Source organism: Ixodes scapularis, unplaced genomic scaffold (genome assembly GCF_016920785.2).
Source record: "Ixodes scapularis isolate PalLabHiFi unplaced genomic scaffold, ASM1692078v2 PGA_scaffold0__279_contigs__length_252992795, whole genome shotgun sequence".
NCBI lineage: Eukaryota > Metazoa > Arthropoda > Arachnida > Ixodida > Ixodidae > Ixodes > Ixodes scapularis.
Window position 1 is genome coordinate 108,321,037 of NW_024609835.1, and position 23,234 is coordinate 108,344,270.

A 23,234-nucleotide genomic window follows, 5' to 3' on the forward strand; every position below is an offset into this window, starting at 1 on the left:
ATAAATGGGGCCCGATTTCGAGCTCGAATGTCGGAGCTCCTTTCCGAACTGTGACGCGGTGCTCGCGTTCAATCGCTTGGTGGCTAGGCATTCCCGAACTTATCCCTTTTGGCCACCAGCCGAGCAGTCGACCGAGGCGCCTCCGATTCACTGCCCCGGCGCTATAGGAAGTATTCACTGGCGGCCATAGCTGTGTGCGCGACTGCTGAGCGCGTGCAAATGGCGCGCTTTCACGGTTCTTTTGCAACGTGCATTCCCCACCATCAAGATTGCCGGTCTTAGCATCATATTAATATGGGCTCGTTCTGAGCATGCGCTCTAGACAGCACTCACAAATATGGCGTCCAGTGAATACTCCCTATAGGGACAATTCGCTGGCGGCCATAGCTCCGTGCGCGACTGCTGAGCGCGTGCTGAAGGCGAGCTTCCGCCGTTTCTTTGCGACGTGCATTCCGCACCATTAAGGTTACCGGTCTTAGCAGCCTAGCGATGCGAGCTCGCTATGCACGCGCTCTAAACATCGCCCTCAAGTATGCCCGAGTGCCGTTCGTTTTCGGAATGCAGTTCTCGGCTGAGAAAACGCTCGTGTGGGGCCACTACTCACATGTTTACTAACAACGTGTATCTAGTAGATTTCAGCGTATAAAATTAAAAAAAGGGGAGGGGGGCGGGGGCAAGGCCGGGCGCATGATGGTGTAGGGCCGGCCCAGGTGCGTGAACACGACACCGACACCGAACGGCTTCACCTTCACGTCTCGCAGCTGTTGAAGTTACTGTAGTGGCTTCACGCAGCTAGAATTGCTCTAAATTTTTTGTTGGTATCTTCTTGGGCGTGTAAGCGCTCGCTCGCATCTACGGCACTAGAGGTGGCATGGAGCAAATCAACCAAGGGAGTTGCGCATAAATTTCTCATCTACAGCCAGACTTGTATGGTACTGATTACAAGTTATCAAATTACTTGTCATCGACTACTTTTTCAAATACTTTCGTAATCATTCGATAAAATTAATAGAAAAGTAATCACGAGAGTAATCTGACCACTTTTGGAAGTGCTGAAATTACTCGTAACCTTCGCCGTTTTCCCCTCCCCTTTTTAATGGCGCCCTTTTTTTTTTCTACTATCAATGAATCATCGAACCAAGCCTTCAAGGGAAGAACAGTTAACCTAAATTTCTGCATTAAGAAGATAACAAGCAAATAATTCGCCGATTCTTACTCAGTAATTGACAGTATAAAAAAACAGTTTTCAAAATAACAGGAAAATATATATCGCTTTGAAAAGCGGAAGTAATTGAAAAAGTAATGGTTACTTTTTGAGTTATGAGCCAAGTACTTTTATTCTGAAATATTCGAGTAATCTAGTTCAATACTTTGTCAATACTTCAGCTTGGGCGAGTCGGTGAATCGTGCTAATACTTCGCAACGCACAAGGGACAGCCATCAAATCACATTCACACACACAAAAAAAAAACATTCACGCAGCGCTGACTGACAATTACTCTTGAATACTTTGTATTCAGGAGTTACTGTAATTGTAATCGATTATATATATATATATTTTTTTTTTAAGTAGCGTGTACAGGACTATCTACAGAGCAGACGGCACTCGGGGCTCACTAACTTCCCGCTGGCTCAACATACACGCAACAAAAATAATACTTGAAATCCTGACAATAACGTCACCATGAGGAAAGCGTCCCCAGCAGGTTTCGGATATCCTGCTCCGAGTATGCGCCGGCTCATTATTGAAGTGTCACGTGGAAATGCATTGACCTCCGATGTACTTCGTACATTTACCTCGGCAAGCGTAATCATTTTATCTTATAAAGGTATTTAATGGGACTGCATCCTGAAAACGTCACGCCATTGCTTACCCTGCGTGCTATCTGGACACAAACAGATCCATACATACAACCAGGACAGCACATACTGTGATTGTTGGGCCCTTATAACCATTGAGTGAATCCTTGCACCCCACCCCTAGTTTGGTCCCGTAAAGGACTAATAGCTCGTTCAAAAAAAAAAAAAAAAAAGAAAAGGAAACTTTGCTTGGCGATTGAGTGATCGGGACAGAAAATTTTGTTTACACGTTTCCATTAAAGGGGCGGTGCAACGATATTCAATCGGAATGTTTTTCACTTTACACGCGCTTACTGGCACTAGTGGGACTCAACGATACTCGCAGGCAACGCCGCTGGCCAAGAAACTCTTTTTGTTGCGCTGATATTTCGAGGACAAAACCGAGCGTTTTCATTCAATCTCTCCTTCGAAAAACCTGATGACGTAGCTCGGCGGTAGCGATACCGCCCAGTGACGATATTTGAACGCGGCTCATAGATTGGACCCGAGCATTGCGTGGGCACTCGATTTGAGCTCGTGATAATCTATAGCTCGAGAAGCATTCGTGTGGGGTCCTGTGTCCAATTGCTGCAATGACGACAAGAGCCGAACCATAACAATGTCTGGAACGCAGCGCGTATCCTGTGCCTTGCCAACCCCAGAGCATGGCTATGATCAACATTGGCGGCATATAATCGGCTCCAGATCACGTGGCCGCTTGTTCTGGCTGCGAGTTGAGGGGGTGAACTCTGCTCGTTTTTCTTTATTTTTTTTTTCGGCGACTTCGATTGCGTGTGGTGAAAAACGAACGTGTATTTCAAAGGTCATTAACGTGAGGGATCCGTTCTAAGCGGTATTTGCGCAAAGTACAAAAATCGTTGCATCGCTCCTTTAAACATATAGACTTTTCCAATGTTTACAAAATCAAATGGCAAAGCTGAGAGGGAAGGCAATGCCACAAGCTCGAGAGCTTCAGGTCACTGCTTTAAAATGTTCTTGCGCAGAACAAGCGCTCGCTCTAAAAATGTCTAAAAGCCAGGAGCGCGGGCTGGCTCGAGCTTGTAGCTGTGGCTGCAGTTTCAGCTTCAATGGACACTGACATCCCCCAACATTTATTTTTTACTTTTCGCCAGGCGATTCATTATGATGTCAGAAGACTACCCAGTCATTATTTTGCTACAGCGTTACATATATTTTTAATAAAGTAAAAGAACGCAAATGCTCGAAGCCGAAACCAAAACCGGACTGGGGAGAAAGAAGAAATGTAGAGGAGGAGACAGTTGGCGGAAGTGACCTGGCTGTGCAGCTTTTTTCTCTCCAATCAACGTATTTGCAGCTTTTTAGAAGCCACAAAAAATGGGTACCATATTTCTTTTCTATTCTTAATGTAGTGTGTGTGTCTTCGATGACCAGCGACTTTGATTATCTTTGGTGGTGGTGTCTAAACCAGTGTTGGACAAAATTCTCGACAAAATAATTTAAGTTAATAAATACCTGCTTTATAAAGTATTTAAAATACTACTCAAGTTACTTTCACTGTAAAGTATCTTGAGTAGAGTACAAATACTTAGAAATGTAATTCAATTACTTTTGAAGATGTTTCCGCATTGCGTAATTTGTATCGATGTCAGTGACAACGACAATTATACAGCTGCGAAAATCTGGGGGACCAGAACGGTTTTTTAGCACGCAACAACACAAAACGGAAAAAAAAGAAGTATCTTAGGGATATTTTATGCAGTCCAACTATAAGGAGCAGGATATTGTCACGAATGACAAATGATGAGGCGGCGAATAACTGAAGAAACTAAACGTTTAATGGGGCGAACTTGTCCTAAAAAAATAGATAAAGACTAACGTGGGTTTCTGGAACTTTCGGCGTAGACCGTTCGGCGCGTAGAACATTCGTAACTCAATCAGACGACAAGGTTCTCGAACTTACGTGAATGTCAAGCTGAAAAAACAAATAAAAAAGGAGTCCGCTCCCTGTTATCGAACCCGGAGCCTTCGCACGAGAGCCAAGAGCGGCAACCTTTCGTCCACGCGCTCGCTCGGCAACGCGCGTGGCAATATCGGTATACTTGTTACAAAACATTTCTGGGACAACAAGAAAGAGATCACTTTAGCTATTGATGAGGACTTCAGACCGTGGCGCCCAGAGCGGTTAACTTTAGAACTACATGGATGGGGACAACAAATGCAATGACTCAGCGCTCGGCTGACTTAACCGAACGCGGCCTCAGCATTCTGCTGGAGTTCGTGTTCTCCGGTAAGGTGAAGAGGGGCTCTTTTGCTTCCGCTCCGGCCTGCATGAACAATGCAGCATGCATGGTGCCCAGCTCAGCACAAAAGCCTAAGTAGGTCAAGCTCGCATCCTTTGACGAGTGCTTTCAGGAGAGATCCGGCACTTAACGTCACTTCGCTAATTGTTAGTATTTTTACATTACACTGTGCCCTGCGCTCTGGTAAAAAAAGATGACATGAACATGCCCGCAAGGCATCTGGGCATGTGCACAGGCCTTGTGTTGGGTAAACATCGAGGTGTGTGGGCAACCAGGGTATTGAACCGAACCCGAACCGTGAACTGAAAACCGGAAAAAAAATAACGTTATTTTTGAGCGAACCGGAGTTGAACCAGGACGACATAATGTTTTTTTCGCTCCGGAGTGGAACCGCTATATTTTCCATGTAGTTTTCGGTTCATACGCGAAGACAGGTCACGTCAAAAATGCGCGGCGAAAAACACAGCGACCTAAAAAATAAGCAGAAAAAAAAGCAAAAACAACAAAAAAACATATTTTCGCGCAACCCGGGGTTGAACCGGATACAAGTAATTATTTTTTCGTACCTGGGCAAAACTGATAAATTATTTTTGCGGTGTTTCGTTCATGTGGGAATTCAAAAAGAAAAACAAATATAGGTAGCGGAAAGCTCTGTAACTTTCCATGATCAGGTTTTTATATAACTGTCGTCTTCATAATCTCTAAAGTTTGTCTCAAGAACTCAAACGACATGAGCACACTACCTATAAATTCTCCGAGATTTCTAGTCTTACGTTTTTCTTTAACAAATGCCCACATCCGTCCCAACCTTTCCTTGGGGACCGGAAATGGCTCATCAAAGAAAATTTAACACTAGAACATAATTTAACACTAGAGCGTAAACAATTCGTACGACAGCAAAATTTACCGATTAAAGGGCAACTCCGCTTCTTTTCCAGTAGTGCAAAACTATACAGTTCTCTTTGTTATCATCTACAAAACCCCCATGGCAAATATTACGACGGAATTCCGCCTAGAAGTTCATTAAAATCGCTGTCAAAGTTTGACAAGCACGAATCCGCTGGTTTTGGATGAGACGTGCGGGCCAGACAACACTGCCCGGCTGCATTTCCGCTTCCTCCAAATTCCTTCTCCCGGCACGTCCGCGACGTCACCAAACATGTACAGCTTTTTCTTTTTTTCCCGGGGAGAGCACGGGTGGCGCCAGCGCCGTGAAAGACGTGAGTGACGCGCTCGGCCGGCCCGGCGCTCGACTATTGATAGTACTGATAAGCCGATCGCCTCGTTGAGCGCGGCTTGTGTTACATCGCATACTTTTGAACACCAAGTAAAAGGAGGAGAGGGAACCTGCTTTTGTAAGAATTTTGAGTGACAGGTTAATCTTCTATAATCTTCTGGGAGGAGAATAGCGACGCCTGAGCTAATCCAGGAGGCACAAAGGAGGATCCTGATAAGAGGGGAGCTCCTTCTTCCCCTTGTATATCACGTGGGTGTACATGCTTAGTGATGCCGAATATACAATGTTGACGGCTTTGCCACCGTTTCGGTTTCAGTTTGTGCTCATGGCTGGAGTAAAATTACACGAAAAATATTTTATTTTTCGCGAAACAAAAGATTGGGGATTGCTTTTGAGTGCTTCAAAAAGCAAAATCGGCCACTATCTCAAAATTTTTGAAATTAAGCGGAGTTGCCCTTTAATGAGCCTGTTGGGTGGCAGAACGGTAAGTTCGGGCTGGTTGGTTTTTCATCTTAAACTGCACGTCAATAAAAAAAAAAAAATAAGTAAAAAAAAAGAACAAAGAGAGGTATAGACAACACGCTTAGTCTTGTCTATACACTCCGTGCGACGCGACTGGCGCGCCGCCGCGCGGCCGGTACTGAAAGTAGGCAGTGAGAACCCCAGAGAAAACGAAACCGAAACCACGCCGCGTTGGTTGGTACGCATTGAAGTCGGAGCGGTGCGGTTGCGCTGGGTTCACAGTATGAAGTGCTGCCTGTGCTGCGCCATTAAGTGTTTCAATAGTTATGCGTCGTATCTCGTGCGGACAAAGTTTCACAGTTTTTCACCTCGCCGATGTTTTGTGGGACAGCGACAACGATGGAGCCGTGCCGTACGACGCGAGAAATTTGGTCTCCCGATCATGTCTGCCACTGTGTCGGCACGGCTGACATATTCTACACTGCCGCTTTGCGCTCTGCGTTTGTTTTCGTACCAGTAACGCCTACGTGTGTCAGCGCCTATGGAACGAACTGAAAGGCCATCCCACACTCGCGGTTATGCAGTGCCAATTTCGTTGGAGGAATGCTTTCCAAAGAAGTTTCGTCCCCACCGTACGTGTCGATATTTTCGGACAAGTATGGCACGCAATCTCTACATCATGAAGAAAGATTCGAACGGTAAAAAAGTGACAAATATAAATCTAAAGAAAACAACAATGAAATTCGAAATCACTAAAGAATCGATGTTTGAGTATGGAAGTTTATGTGGTGAGCTTTCTTTATTGATCAGCCTCCTTTTGGATGTGGAAACGCTGCCCGAGTTCTGTCGACAACATTTTTTTTTTCTCGGCTTTAGAGCCACCTATTGCAATGTGGTTCGAACTGGAAGTACCGTCCGCTGGTCCCTTCCTACTTGTAAAGTGTGCACCTCCCACGATGAGTGGTATTATCTTGACAGCCTTTGACGATCAAAGCCAGTTCCCATTTAGTTACGCCGCCCAAACTAAATTTCCACCTGGTTTCGCTATGCCAACTCTTTTTGGTACAGTAAGTGTTGTGTCAAGTGACAGTCATGTCAAAGTACCTGTGCGCCGAAGATCAGCACCTCGCACAGCGGGTTATTACACAACAGCTGACCGCAAAAGCCCTTGACGGCCAAACCGTGTGTTGGCTGACAACTTTGTTTTCTCGGCTTTGTAACCACCTTTCGTAGAGTGGTTTCAATTGGAAATACAGTCTACTAGTCCCTTCCTACCTCTAAAGTCTCCACCTCCCACGACCAGTGGTATTCTCTTGACAGCCTTTTCATGGTCAAAACCGGTTCCCATTGAGTTACGCCGCCCAAACCAAATTTTCGCCTGGTTTCCCTATGCCCCCTTTTTTTGTACAATAAGTGCTGTGTCACGTTACTGTCAAGTCGAAGCACCTGCGTGCCCAAATCTGCACTTTGCACAGCCTGCTATAACACAACAATTTGGGTCCAATATTGGATATCCCGTACAGCTTTATTTCTTTATTCGTTAGAAACCTAACTTTCACACCAACTGTCTTAATGAAACTTGGCACATTTCGTGCACAAACTTAGTGAACATCTCACTCAACTCCAAATATTATTGTTCCAGCAGTCCTACGTTTACAGCGACGAGCAAAATAAATTTGCTACTCAGAGCAATTATAGTGGCGGCCGTCCTGCTTTTCGGAAAATTGCTCTAACTCCTTTTTCGGCCGCAAGTAGAGAAATTACCCCTAAGAACGACCCAAACTCAATATATAAGAAGTGGAGAACAGCTAGATGCCCTTCTTAGGTTTGCCCCAGCACTCATGCAACGCCACCATCAACGTATCGGCTCAAGAAGCAAAAGTTTCGTCCGTGCGCGCTTCCGCCGCCACAGCTTGGCATGCGAAAAGGCGCCGCAGGCTGCTGAGCGCGCCTCACTGTCGAACGCCAGCTCCTCCGCTAGCGGCGCTGCGCGCGTTTTTCAAAGCGCCCCCTATAGTTCCCGCACGGAGTGTATACCTGTCTTTGTCCCTGTTTTCTTGCGTTTAGTCCGAGATCTTTTTGGTGTTTTTGCCTTTAATTTTGTAGAGTTGTGTGCAATTTACTTTAAACGCCTTGATTTCATTGTAGAACTGATCGGACAATAAAGCGATACAAAGGCCGGTGGATAATATAGAACCTGTATTGGTTGACATACTGTGGCGCACCTAATCTGCTTTTAAAATAGCTCAGCAAATTTTATAATCTGACCGAAATTAAAGTCTAGCACCAGGAAGGGAAGGGGGGACTCAATTAACAGTTACAACTACAGAAAACAGCAAAACAGCTTCGATCTCCGGTAGGAGAAACAGCAAGGGCCAAAACGTTTTCTCCTCGGAAACATAAACTTCACTACGCAAAGCTCTTCTGAACATCTTCCTTTCCACCCTCAAAATCCGTTCTCGTGTTTTTTTTTTTTTTTTTTTCTGTTCTTTTTTTAACCAACGGCTGGCGGCCGACGCGCTTTGCGAGTCGCCGCTACTCTGTCCAGATTCTCAGGCGCGTTCAGAGACACGACGACTTTCGTTGCTAATGCTGAGCTTCAACCTATGACGGACCGCGGCCAATCCTACGAGCCGTCCTCAAAATTCAGCGCTATGATCGTACAAAGAGACTTCACGCTCCACGCGTCGCTGCTCAACATGTAATATAGGCTCTCAGGACTGAATATGCTATAGGCGAGCTGCTGGCGTCCGCTGCAGTCCACCTTAGCGTGAAACTCTGTACCAGTGTTCTTTCATTCTTGCTTTTCTGCGAGGCCCTCAGCTTGGCGGTTCGGCCGGTTCGGGTTGAAGCTAGGGCTGAAGAAACCAGTGCTTGATTGTCCAACGCGGTGGATGTCAACGCTACATGATATGCTCACCAGGCTACTTAAACTAAGAGGCTTCGCTGAAGGGTTCCTCTAAAAATAAGAAAGCTCCAGGTTGACTGAAGGCGTAAGGGCGGAAGTCGAATTGCTCGCAGTATCGCTTCGCCCGGCAGAAGTGGTGACGAAAACATTGCAGAAGAAACAGCTCACTGTAGGAGATTTCTACGGAGCATGGCTGAGATGTTCCATGGACACTTCCAAGATATTGCCGCCGTTACCATAGGCCTTGGTCCAGCCAATTAAAAAGAGGGAGCGACAACTTGACACGGATGTCTTCTGTGCAGCAGTGTACATGGATCCCCGCTACCACCTTCTTTTCATCCCTGAGCAAAAGTACCGGGCCACATTGCATTTGACAAAGACTTGGATGCGAACCACAGCTCTGCAATGCGAGCAAGTTTCTACCCTTCTGAACTTGCGACGGCTCCAGATGATTTGAAAGACGGCCTGGAAGGGCTCCTCAAGGAAAGAGAGGTTGAGGCTGGCGCGCACGTTCGAGGTACCAGTAACCCACTTGATATAGCATGCCTCATGGAAATGCTCGACATGGGGCCGCGGCTTTCAAAGGACGCTAACGTGTTGCAGTCTTGGGCGGAGAGAAGGGACCGCTATCCAGAACTACGCATTGGCGCAAGTAGCCCTGGGAGTGCCTGCGACCTAGGTGAGCGTGGAGCGAGCCCTTTATGCACTGAAGTTCATTTTATCGTCTCAGAGGTGCTGTCTATCCCCAGATATGCTCGACGACGACCTGCTTTTTCGGTCAGCTGCCTATCATTGAACTGTGCCTTCACCCACGTCCCGAGGTGCCTCGGCACTAGCTCGTTCGTTTCACACAGTAATGTGAGCCTTTGCTTTTTATATGTAACACTTTTATAAAATATGCATAGTATTTTATCTTTTGCTGCCATCAATTGTTTTTGTAGCATAAAAGTACAAACCGGTTCAAACCGGTTTGAACCTTTATTTTTTCACTCCGGAGCTGAACTGGAGCTGAACCATTTTCGCTGAACCGGAACAAAAACCGGAAATAAAAACATTTCGGTTCGACACCCTGTGGGCAACAAATGGGTCAGAGCGCCTTGCCAATAGTGACATAGCTGAATATCACGTCCTGCGGCGCACCTTAGACGCATCGTTTAACTACAATCCATATTCCCTATAGGGAGAGTTCGCCATAAACGAACTTGGGATACTGATATAAGTGACTGGATGACAAAGAGGACCCACATAATAGCTACGGCAGTGGTCGCACCCTCTTCAAGCAGGTTGCGTTCAGAAAGAAACTCAACGTTGGGAGGCACTTTGTTGGCAGAGAACAAGACAGGAAAAGATCGTAGTTCGTTTCTTGTCCTGTTTTCTGCTTATCATTGTTCGCTTACAGACAGTGTACTCGAGAGCAATAGGTGACGGACTGTCGACCCAAAGAAAAGAAGCAAAAGAAAACCTTGACGTTTTGCCGTAGCGGAATAAAATATACAAAAAAGAAAACAATTCGTTTTTCGTGTGTCCACTTCTTTTTATTTGTTATTTTTTTTTTTCACCGAAGTCTGCATTGTTGTTGTAGGTCGTTTTCCGGTCGGCGTTGCGCCTCAAGGTGGCAATCTTTACTTCCGTAAAACCACCCTTTTGTTTTGGAATTTTTTGAAGGAAACTCTAGGAAAAAAAAGGCGCCTTTGGCAAGGCGAGGGGAAAACCTTCATTGTACGAACTTTGGGCTGAAATATGAGTCACAATCGGCAAAAAAGCAATGTTTTCACGGGCTCAGACAAAGTCACCGTAGCTAATTGGAGCTAGCAACATGATTTGGTTGCTCGAAAGAATGTTCACGCTTGCTCGTGCCACGCCCAAGCTACTTCATACCGAAAAACTCGGAAAATGGCGGAATGTCAAAATTGTATTTGAGATATTGAGTACAAGGATATTCAGAAATGTAATTAAAATAAAGTATCAAATACTCTCGATTAATTGTATTTGCAAGATAGATACTTCAAAAATATTTCAAACACAGTATCCTGAGTAGAGTATTTGAGATAGGCACAAGTCTGGTCTAAACCATAGAAAATGGCTGGTGACCACGGAGAAGAGAGTGAGCGTGATTCAAACCGGCCAGTTCTCGATCGGCGGTTTTCGGGAGGAAAGAAAACGAATTTCGAGCCGCGAATTGTTTTCTCGGTATTTGGGCTCTTATATGCCATGTACAAATAAAAACCTTGGCGTGCATAAATACCCTGTCGGTGTTCCTTTAGGAGTGAACGGAGTACATATTCATTCATTTAGACATTAGTGTCGTGGCACACAGGCAGCAGCTAAGCACTTTTGCACTTTCATTATCTGAAACAACAGCAACAACAAGGTTGGGGAACGTAACGAGAGTCTATTGTCCCTCACAATAATGAACTGGGAGAGCCACCGTCGGATGAGCTCCTGCTCGCCTTTAGTTCAGAGTTCATTTACAAGGGGGTCTGCAGCACTCTCTCGCGGCGTTCTAAGCATAGGAAAAAGGGCCGTGTGACGCCGGTGTAATACAAGTTTTTTTATTCCGATACTTTATATATTTGCCGGATCAGGTCCACCAAAAGTCTCGTGAAGTGGTTGCGCGTACGCCGCTGCGCGTGAAGACGCACGCTGAAGGATAGCGAGACCAAAACCCCCCCCCAAAAAAAGAACGCGCGGCAGCACAAAAGACAAAAACACGATTTCTTTTTTTCAGAGATACAGATTAAGGTAGATGGCTTTCGCGGCCATACCCCATTAAGCCAACCTGTTCTTTGTAAGTAAAACGCCCGTACTTCCATTCGGTGTCAGCTACCGCAACCGGCATTTGACGCCTCCTCCCACAGCGCCTACGAACTTCGTGCATGTTGCTGAAGGGACACCCCAGCAAGACGCAGCGCCTCACACATCAGCGACACAGGAGTCTTTTGAACACTTGCGTCGGCCAGTTCTTGAGTTACCCGTCGCTGCATGGCGACCCCCAAAGCATAGTGTGGCGTCGGACTCTTCTCTGCAGGGCACAGGTAACCAAGCCCTCGGGCATAAGGGTGCGGCGTAGGCCTGCATCGCCCGAAAGGTGGATGCAGACCTTCCGCTCTCGGTCACAGGCACGAGTAGATGACCTAGGGCGCGATGACGGTGTGTCAGAGCGATGAAGTCTGATAGAAGTCTGCTCCGTAATTTAAATAGCGAGATGAGGCGTTTAGTCTCAGTGCAGCGTACTGCCGCTGTCGATGTTTTAAATATGGCGGCCAGCAGTGTTTGTCGATGGAGTTTTAAAAAGGGTATATTACATTGTGAAGGGACGTGTACTCATTAAACTTGTAGTTCAGGTACCATGCATCCTTCGTCTTGAAGGTAATCCGAGCTTTGCTTACATTTCCACTAATATGTTTAGCTTGAGTGTCAACCCTAAATTCTCGGCAGTTCGCCGGTTGTTTGTCCAAGAAATGCGGAGAGCACACACGACTGCATGACCGGCACCGAAGAATTTTCTTCAGTTTAAACTCAGAAGCCACCGGTATCGGATCGGTGAATGATTGATGTCGCGTAAGGATGCTGCATTCACATATTTCCTCTTTGGCCACGTCGATGGCCCTTGCGCTGCTTCAGTCTTAAATTTACTAGGTTATTTCTGGTTATTTTCGCCACCAGAATAGTGCCATTTCGGCAGGTTTGTTTTCTGTTTTGAAAAAAACATGAAACGCAAAAAAAAAAAAAAAGAAAAAATCCTAACTAAATAAGAAAAAACAAAAAAAAAACGCTCAACATTGCCGATACGACTTTGTATACCGTATATCATTTTACTGCGCAAGTGCTAACCTCACAACTTCTAGCAGTCCACTCAGTGGGGAAGGTGACGTTTCGAGGTGAAAAGTAAGCGTTGCACTCTGGTTCGGGAGGCGCTTTGCCACTCTGCTTTGGATTAGTGGATTTATTGAAACCAAAAGTATAAAGTAACACTTTTTATTGGTCTTTGTAGCCATTGGATAAGATGAGATGTTTTTAACACATAAAGAATACAAATCTTTAGACCTTATTGCAACGATTCACGCTGATTTCAAAGTAGGAACCGTAAAACTAACGTTTTTTTTTGTGTGTTTTTTTGTGAGGACCTAAAATTTGTTTTTATGTATCAAAGTAGAGGAACCAAACTTAGTTTTCCCGACGTGTAAACTGGAATATAGAAAAAAAAGTGTTTTATATAAAACATGTTTGATTATATATTTGCGTTTATTTATCTATTTATCCACTACCCGTAGCGCCTCCCGGCATTACAGGGGGGGGGGGGGGGGAGGGTTACATACGCAAAACATTACTTGAATACGCGCATATATCCCACACAAAACAAAAAAAAAAAATACAACGGGTGGGACGAATTCGATGAACGTGCACCAAGGCGGTAGTGGTATAGTGCCAGCAGTCAGGACCCACTCTAACTGGTGTGTTTACCACACCCAAAAAGTGATCCCTCGATTTCTGCCTGATGACGTCATACAAGCAACATGCTGTCGCCGGCCGCGATCCTGGCGGTGTCACAGCAGCGGTTGTGGACGTGGCAGACGCCCGCTCGCTTCACGTCGCTCTCCAGCCTGAAAGTCCACGGAGGCTTCGGCAGACAGGAGTTTTGACTCCGTGACGACAGTGACATTCGCTTTCACTCGTTATTTTGGCTGGAACTTCTACGGTCAACCACTAGGATCGCGACATCCGACAGTGTGACAAATGGCTTCTGTGAAGTCATTTGTTGCCACATCGGAACCATCTTTTCGATCCATGGGACGCACAGGACGCTAAACAGACCAGTCGCAGACACGTTCCAGGCACCAATAGACCTTTCCAGAAAAAGCTCTCCGGCCGCCGCCATTTTGCGAACCGAGCGACCCCTATCAGCCAGAAATTTCTGCCACCTGCCTGAGCTGTGGAAACCGGTCAGCGTGACTCCGCAGCTGCATTGTGCATTCGGAGTTCGCCGGCTTTTCTTGGAAATTTTTACTTTATTTGCCTGCTTGGGATGCTTACCCTCTGTGTGTTGTCTTCCAGTGTGAGAACCAGGGACTACCAGGGCTCGTAGCCTGCTCGGCCTTCGCATGAAACGAACAAAGAGAGCGAACGTCAAGCAGCCTGCGACGCGGGCAGTTCGACGTTCTTCGAGGATTATTTTCGTTGAGATAATCTCCAAAAAGCCTTCCCGGCTTGTGTTCCGGGTCTTGGCGACAAATAGCTGAGAGGGTCGGGTCCGGGGTGTGGGGACGGAAGAGAAACATTCGTTCATTTGCTTTGAAGCTGTGCAAAAAGCAGCTCCTTTCTACATGTGCCCAAAACACGCCGGATTCCGTCTGATCGTCGTGAAGTTACTATCGTCGACACTTTATTGGATATGCTGTGTTATTTGAGACCTTTCTCAAGTCCTGTTCGGATAACGCGGCACCGTGGGGTACGTACAATATATGTTCTTCGATTGATGAGACTCGTTGATTTTTATGTTGAGGGTGGGGGATATGCATGCAGTTGGAATATCGTGTGTGGTCAAATATTTCCGACGGTTAAAACCTTTGTAGATTGACACGGCTGAGTGTATGGTGCCGTAAAGAGATCAACATAAAATAGAACGAAGTTTCCAGTTGCATTTTTTCTGTCGCTCACGGACTCACCAAAACAGCTTTTATTGCTTTGTTTTAGAGCGAGCGCAGCTCTTAGGGGCCCGTTCCCGGCTGGAGCGGCGTCGGCGTCGCCGTCGGCGTAACGAAGGTTACCCGAAGGTCACGTGACCCCCCAAGGTCATCCCAAGGTCACCCCAAGGTCACGTGACCCCCCGAGGTCACGTGACCCCCCCACTCCGAAGTCACGTGAGCCCCCCCCCCCCCCCCCCGAGGTCACGTGACCCCCAGGTTCACGTGACCTCGGGGGGTATCACGTGACTTCGGGGGAGGTCGCGTGATTCCCCCAGGGTCACGTGACCCCCCGCCAAGGTCACGTGACCTCCGCGATGACGTCCTCGTCACTGATGACGTCACCGGCATCCGCATCGTCATCATCATCATCACTGATGACGTCACCAGTGACGTCACTGATGACGTCACCAGCATCCGCATCGTCATCATCACTGATGACGTCATCAGTGACGTCACTGATGACGTCCGCGGCATCCGCATTGTCATCGCCATCATCACTAATGACGTCATCAGTGGCGTCACTGATGACGTCACCGGCACCCGCATCGTCATAATCACGGATGACGTCATCAGTGACGTCACTGATGACGTCACTGACATCCGCATCGTGATCGTCATCATCGCCGATGACGTCATCTGTGACGTCACTGATGACGTTATTGGAACCCGCATCGTCATCGTCACTGATGACGTCATCAGTGACGTCACTGATGGCATCATCGGCATCGTCACGTGACCCCCCCCAGGTCACTTGACCCCCCCCCCCCCAATACCCTTCCCTCCTCCTCCTCAAGAGCTGCGCTCTAATTCGGTGTTACAGGGAGTTGTAAACAGCTTTGACTTTTTTGTTCCCAAAAATAGTACAATGCATTCTTAAATAAACGCCGAGAAATTCTATTCGCCATAGAACACAAAAGAAAAATAGAACACGGCAATTTAGCCTCCACCAGCGTCCGGAAGTGCGCCTACGCAGGCTGCCACAGCCCACTGACGAGAAACTCCACAGCTCAGCGCAGTCGGGCTACACTGACCTACATTCTCAAAACCAGGGACGCGCGCTGTAAATCGCTTCGTTCGAGACTGCCGCTGGAAAGGTGTATATATGACCTCCGGTGAATTCCCTACGTTCCCCACGAAAGGTCAGAGCGGGGCTTGGATTGACCAGGAACGCTTCTTCAACCTCCGGCTGGAATTCGTGCTCAGTCAGTGAGATGGATGGATGGATGAATGGATGCCAATTGATGTACCTTTCATAACGGGCGCTAGCTTGCGCCACCTAGCCTAAGCTAAAACTGCAGTGGAAGCCACGTCCTTCGTTGGACCAGTCATACTTCTCTTTTTCGCCACGTGATCTCGCTCTCGCCTATACCGACGAGCAGAGTCGGGCCAGGTGATAAAAAGAAGGCGGCTAATTGTTCCGGCGGGCACGTAGCTCCTACCTCAGTCTCAGCTTATGGCAGAACGGAGTATGGCCGAATGCTGACGTAGCACAGAAGACCAACATGCCCCCCTCCCCCCCCTCCCCCTCCCTTTCCCATGGTAGCCGGTAGGTAGCGTAGAAAGAAAGTAAAAAGTTCATTGTTATCTCGGAGGTTTTGACTCGCTTTACACGTATACTGCCTTCTTTTTTCTTTTTTTTTTTTGTGAAAAGGTGGGTAAGAGGGTGGGGGGAGGCTTGCAGGTATGAATATTTGTGCCACATCAGATTACTTTGAAATGCTATGAAATGCCAGTCACAGTACGAAAGCCGAGTGGCCTTTGTTATAACTTGTCTGACGTTTTCTGGAGGACAAGCGCCTTAAATACATAAAATAAATCAGCCGTACTTATATGCGATACAAAAGCGTTTGGAAAGGCCAAGATATATGTCCTTAAACGTAATAACCATCCGCCAATTAAAGCATGCATGAGAAACGGAACGATCACGTGTGTTGGTGCGGAGTAAAGAACTCTTTTTATGCGCGAGAGCGTGGGTGAACGTTATACTCTTTTAATGGCGCAGCCGGAATCTTCAACTATATATGCGAGCACCGTGTGGGGGGGACCCTTACAGAAAAAAACAGATTGAAAAATTAGAAAAGGTGCAAAGGAGAGCTGCCAGATTTATCACATCCAGATACCGAAGGACTGAGTCTGTCAGTGCGATGCTCACCCAACTAAACTTGACGCCATTGGAAGAACGAAGGAGAGTAGCCAGATTAAAACTGCTGTATTTGATTGAAAACAAAAGGTTAAACAAAGATTCGCTGCGATATTTAAAGTCTCGCCCTACTAGAGGACTTCGGGGCGGTCATACCGAGATGTTGATGCCGATGAAAGCCCGGATCGACATTTTTAAATATTCTTTTTATCCGAGGACCATAGCTGAATGGAACAACCTCCCGCAAGATGCTTTTGCATGTGACACCATTGAAGGTTTTGAAGCCAGCCTGAGAGGCCTCGCCCAACACATATAATGTATTTTTCTTTAATTTTCTTTTCTGTGTTCTTTAGCTCGCTTATATTTATATACGTTTAAATGCATCTGTGTCTGAATCCTTCATGTGCTTATCATTCGTGGAAGTGTGCTTTAAATGTTTTGTTTTACTAATAACCCACTCCTGTAACGGCCAATAGGCTAACAGTATGAATAAATAAATAAATAAAAATAAATAGCTATGACCTTCCCAATGGGTCAGGAATCAAGAATCCCCACAACTACGATGTCTAGAATGAGTTTTTGACCGAGGTGTTTAGCGTCATATCCCGCCCGTATATGAGAAGTGGGCCCGAAGTGGCAACAAATGACGTTACACAAGTCGGCGCGTCATGTTGTCGGATGTCACAATCCTGGTTATTGAATTCAGAAACCCCACAAAAAGTATAGACGAACGAACGTGTCGCTGTCGTCGCAGCGACAAAATTCCTGGTTCCTGAAACTTCCGCGGACTGTCTCAAGTTGGAGAGCGCCCTGCAGCAGAACAGGCGTCCGCCACATCCACTGCCGCTGTTCTGATATCGCCAGGATTGCGGCCGGCGACAATAGGACACCTTTGTGACGTTACAAGCCGAAATTTGTGGACCGCTTCTCAGGAAGCGGCGAGCAGACCCATCGGAGATGCGTTCCAGACAGCATAGTCACGGCGTAAAAGCGGGAGGCTATGTGGAGAACAAGTCGTCTGCTTCTTTTGCAGGGGTGGCGGTGACGTCAGAACGACGCCGAGTTCTGATTGGTCGTCGTTTTGACGTCACCGTAACCCATTCAAAAGAAGGAGACGAACTGGCGCTCCGCATTACTCCGTGGCAGTTGACTTCCGTTCATTTGTGAAATTTACTCCTCGTGATGCGACAGGAGAGCACATATTTTGTTCGCTTTCTTTTTCATAAAAAGGCCACGTCTAGAGCGGACGGAGAGGCTCGCCTGGCAGCCGTCATGAAAGAGAAAGGCTGTCATGAGATCGACATCACCCCGATGGACCCTTTCAAGCCCGACAGCCCAATAGTGGTGAGCAACGCCACGATGCCGTTTTTTCTTCTTTTTTTATCAGCGAGACTTGCTTACTGTTTTTTTTGGTGAGATCAAGTCGTCGTTTTTGTGTGTTAATTCTAACTTAGCTGAGATGAGAAACAGCTACTAATATTTTATTTACTACCGAAAGAGAGCACAGACCAAAGCGCTCGCTGATTTTATTTTTACAGCCGACATTTGTAATGAATGTTATACTATGATCATTGTTATCCAAAACTCAGACGCGCAACTTAACATGTGTGTTAAGCTTCTCTGGGAAGCAGCGTTCTTCATGAGTGAAGGATCACTGCGTTTCTGTGGCCTGTAAATGCACTTCATTTGACCGAACGTTTGCTTTACTGCTGCAAACGCAGTAGAACACACGCCCACGTTCCATGACACAGACGCAGGAGCTCTTGCGTCGTATGCAATTCCAGTGAGTCTTCCTGGCGTTGCATATGTCAGAAGTAGGATGCGGTTGTCTCTAGCAGACATTGTTGAGAAAACAAACACCGATGCCTCTTGCAACTGCGTAGCCGGCATCTGCTTCCTGATTTCAGTTGCTGTCAGATAGTTCTTTCGGCACATCAATAATTCAGCCCCTAGCTGAAAAAAAAAAAGATGTTTATATTGCGAGCTAAAAAAAACACTTTTTGTGTAAGGCTCGTGAAAAGACACTTTCAGCCTTTCAGCTCTGGTGAAGAAGGAAGAGCAGCGGAGTTGTACTACCAGTTGCCATCTATGAGCTACAGCAGCAACCAGACAACCGGCAAGTCGGTTGTATGGTTACCGCGGCGCTCATAGATGGCGGTAGCTGTCCAGAGCGTTGTGTCGAGATTTATTTGTTCACGGACACGAAACTGGGGAAACTAGCCCTTAACAGCTTCTATGTAATATTAGGCTCCCGAGAAAAGAAGTCACCTGCGTTGAGTCTTTAACTTGAACTCTTGCGCCCCGATTTCAATGGGCGGAATGGCCATTTGAAAGCACGGCGAAAATTTCAAGTATGCACATTATCTCCCCACCTGGCCGTCTCCTTCCGCGCGGAAAAGTCGTCTCCATGACAACCAATCGTCTTTATGAACGAACGCCCGAACGTAGCGTCGGAAGCGTGATACGAAGCTTCTGGAAGCGACATGACACGACGAGACGTGAAGCCGGGAGAGACTTCCGGTTTGGGGAGACTCGCCCCCAACGATGACCAGAAACGAACTAAACCAAGGGACACTATTGGACCGAAAGGACCGATGATTTGGCACCAACAGCTCTTCTGGTCACCCGTGGCGTTTCAACCGGCCGCGCCCGTTACTTCCGGCTTCTCGGGATTTTCTGGTTCGGCTGGCTTGAAACGGTATGTCGCTTCCTCTTTTTCCTAACTCTATGGTATGAAGCCAGCAACTGCAGACGACGTCTTTTGAATGCCATCTGCTACAATGAACGTCACAACACTATGCGGAGAGCAAGTCGTCTGGTTCTTGCGCAGGAATTGCGGTGACGTCAGAAAGACGCCAAGCTCTGATTGGATCTGATTGAAAGGTACTGGGTGCACCTCAAAGCAAGCTGCCTTGTGGTCTACCCACTATCCTTCATTCAGAACCAATCAGATCTCGGCGTTCTGACGTCACCACAACCGCTGCAAAAGAAGCAAGACGAACTTGCGCTCCGCATAGCCAAATTCGGACGCGCCCTTGTCGAGATCGACGCTGAGAGCGGGAAGCGTTTTCCTGGCTAACCCTTCGTGGTTCCGACAAGGCTTGATGCACGCTCGGGCTTGAGATTATAATCACCTTTCCAGGAGCGAATCGGAGCGAGGTGCTGTCTGTTTGGGAGCCTAGATTGGAGCGCAAGCTAGCGGTGCCGCGTTGATAGTGGACGACATTCGGAAGATGGCACTACTGTAACGGGCTTCAGATGGTGCGTTCGCTTGTGTATCTATTGACATTCGGGGACAATGGACGCATTTTATAATGTGGAAGAAGACAGTGGTGTGGCGAGATCAGGTGCGCGTGTTCTTCAACTCTTTCGCCATGCTTTTCAACGGGCGGAGCGTGACGAAAAAAGTCAAAATAAAAACTTAACGCTTTTAGCTCATTTTCTCCAGCACCTAACATTTTGACGATCCTTATACGAAGAGTATGCTTTTTTGGCGAGGCGGCTGTTTTTTCCTCTGGAACGCGGGGCTAAAATATCATACCGCCGTTCCTTCCATATGCCCGTTTTAAAGCTGACACGCTTCAAAAGTTATGCCCGATTCACATGGTGCGATTTCGCGGCTGCAGAAAAAGTGTGGTGGAAGCTGCGATGCTCAACGCCGCAGCTGCGAAATCGCAAGCAAAATTGCACCATGTGAATTGGGCTTCAGTCTCTCTACCGTGGTTGGAATTGGGGTATAGGTATATTTATACAACCTGAACTTAGTCTGCCTCAACGGGCGACTTGACTCTCAGCTGTAGATGAGAAATTTAGCGAGTGCGGTACCAACGCTAGCGTTGGTTCTTTATTGTGCATCACGCAATAGTGATACATGACCGCACGCCTATACGATGCTTATCCAGATCAATACGGGCAGGGTTGAAGATTAATTGAAAATGTCTTTAATGATAATAACAACAGATGAAAGAAACACCAGAGCCAGGTCAGCGGGGCTAAAGCCGTCAAGGTGCTGTCCTGAGGTGGGAGATGGGGATTAAAGAGAGTGAGTCGATCAGGTGAGCCTCCTTAATAAAGCGAAGGAGGGAGTCGAATAATTACTTTCAATGCCTGGGTGAGCCGGATGGTCTGGTTCATTCCGCCAAGCTTTTAGGTCATTGATCCTCGTGAATGGTTTGTAAATTTTCATCTTTCTTCTCAGAAATGTTCATGCAGTCCCAGTAAACGTGACTCCCTGAGGCCACGACCTTGCAGCGTCCGCAAAAACTTTCATACATGTTGTCTGCGGGGTCTGCGTCTTCTTTGTAACTTTCCAGTCGTTGCTTGTTCCAAGCGTACATTTCAGTAGGTTTAGGTACCACGGCGGCTCCGGTGCACAGTCACCTGAAACAGACCCTGTCTCATCGGGAGTAGGGTCCATCCGGCAAAGGGTGAGTCCGCTTTTCTGAGCGCATGGAGCCTATCTCGGCGTTCTGTCCGCTCATCGTCTTTGAGGGCTGTAGCGTCTTGTCTTTCCGAGGAGCACGTGAAGCGACCATTGCCGGGGTCAGAGGAAGGAGAAGAGAGCATGACCCGTGCTGCGGCATGTGCTTCCTCGTTTCCAGGATTGTTCTGGTGGCCTGGGATCCACCTAACACTAAGCTTAGCTGTTTGTCCATGGCGCGTGGTTTGATGGCCTTTGCAGTCTTGTTGAAAGTGGATGGGTTCCTGCATTCTTTGTACGCGGCCATAGAGTCCGTGTAGTCGAAGCACTTGTGTTGAAGGTCCGAGCCGTCCAGTGCCATAAGAATAGCCTCGAGTTCGGCTTCTGGAGAAGCAATGGACTCGTTTAACTTCAAGAGGGCCATGCCACTTTGCTGTTAACTGTCGCCAAAGCTACGGCGTCCTTGGAGACGGCCACATCCGAGGAATAAACAATATTTTCTGATTCTACTTCGGCCTGCTCTTGTTTGAGATGGCCCATTGCCTATACATTTTCTATTTTTTGTTGTTCTTTTCCCATATCTTGAGGGATGGGCTTTGTCTCTGTAATGAAGGTATCTTTCCATGGCGGGAATGCAGTTTCGTATAGGTGGGTGGCGTACTGATATCCTAGTTTTTTTTAACGATCTTTCTCCCCGCCGGTGTCTTCTGTAGTTTCAATACTTGGCTTAGTATGTCCTCTGCCACAATTTCGTTCAGCCTGTTAATATCGGCGATTTCATTCAGATCTTCAAGTTTGGTGCACTTGGGGAGCCCAGTGATGAGCCTTCTGGCGTTGCTGTCAAACGCTCTACTGCGTCCTTCTGAACCCTAGAGAGGCGAAAGTAATTCCACCTGTAAATTGTTTTTGAGACCAGCAGGACACGTACAAGCCTTCGGAGGGTATGCTCTTGTGCCCTCCATGATTTGCTTGTGACCTTGCTGGTTGTTTCAATGGTGCTCTTCCATGTCCTTCTGATATTATCGTACCATTTGGTCGTTCGGCCGTCGTTTTGGATAACCACGCCAAGAATCTTGACATCCGGGGCACTTTGAATGGTCGTTCCGTTTACCTCCAACCACATTTAGCCGCATCTTTCTCTGTCTGTTTTGTTGGCTACTATGACATACTGTGTCTTTGGGGCAGACATTTTTATATTAATGTTCATCAGAACGCAGGCTATTGCGACAAAACCGCCGTTCAGGTAGTGTTGCTGCAGTAAGATGGTTTGGCAACTGACCACAACGTGAAGTCCTCGGCGTTCATGGTATAATTTAAGCATTCATGCTTGTCTAGTTCGAATGCAAGGTTCGCCATCACAATGTTAAAAAGCGGCGGCGGGGGGGGGGGGGGGGGGGGGGGAGGGATATTACTGCGCATTGTGGTACGCTTCCGGTAAGAACAGCCGTCTTCCATTCTGTTCTGCCGACTTGCACAGAAAATGTTCGCTCAGTTAAGAAGGAGCCGATGAGCTGTAGAACTTTTACCCTGAGGCCTCTGGTGATGGCTTCTCGAATCACTGCCCAGTGAGGTACCGAGTCGAAGGCCTTTTTAAAGCGCAGCTCTTAGGGGCCCGTTCCCGGCTTGAGAGGCGTCGGCGTAACCAAGGTCACCCCAAGGTCACGTGACCCCCCGGTCACGTGACACCCCCCCCGAGGTCACGTGACCACCCCCAGGGTCACGTGACCCCCCGCCGATGTCATGTGACCTCCCCGATGACGTCATCGTCACTGATGACGTCACCGGCATCCGCATCGTCATCGTCACTGATGACGTCATCAGTGACGTCACTGATGTCCTCACCGGCATCGTCATCGTCATCACCACTGATGACGTCATCAGTGACGTCACTGCTGACGTCACCGACATCCGCATCGTCATCGTCATCATCGCTGATGACGTCATCGGAGTTCGCATCGTCATCGTCACTGATGACGTCATCAGTGACGTCACTGATGACATCATCGGCATCGTCACGTGACCCCCCCAGTACCCTTCCCTCCTCCTCCTCAAGAGCTGCGCTCTAATTCGGTGTTACAGGGAGTCGTAAACGGCTTTCACTTTTTACATCAATTGCCACCACTGTCTTTTGCCTGTTATAAGGTTGCTTGGACAGCACGTCTTTGTGAATGAGGGATATGCTGTCCATGGGTGCTAAGGCTAGGTCTGAAACCGGTCTGAAATTGAGAGTAGGCGAGAGATTCGTTCTTGCCCTAGCTT

The 23,234-nt window shown here is 47.4% G+C and overlaps 1 protein-coding gene across 1 annotated transcript in view; it reads left to right on the forward strand.

Moving 5' to 3' along the window:
* Positions 1-23,234, forward strand: part of LOC8041079 (1,2-dihydroxy-3-keto-5-methylthiopentene dioxygenase-like) — a 54,914-nt gene that overhangs the window by 12,234 nt on the left and 19,446 nt on the right. Inside the window, exon 2 of the mRNA XM_040218287.3 lies at positions 17,786-17,899. Coding sequence (XP_040074221.1) covers positions 17,786-17,899 — 114 coding nt within the window. The remainder of the gene's footprint in view (positions 1-17,785; positions 17,900-23,234) is intronic.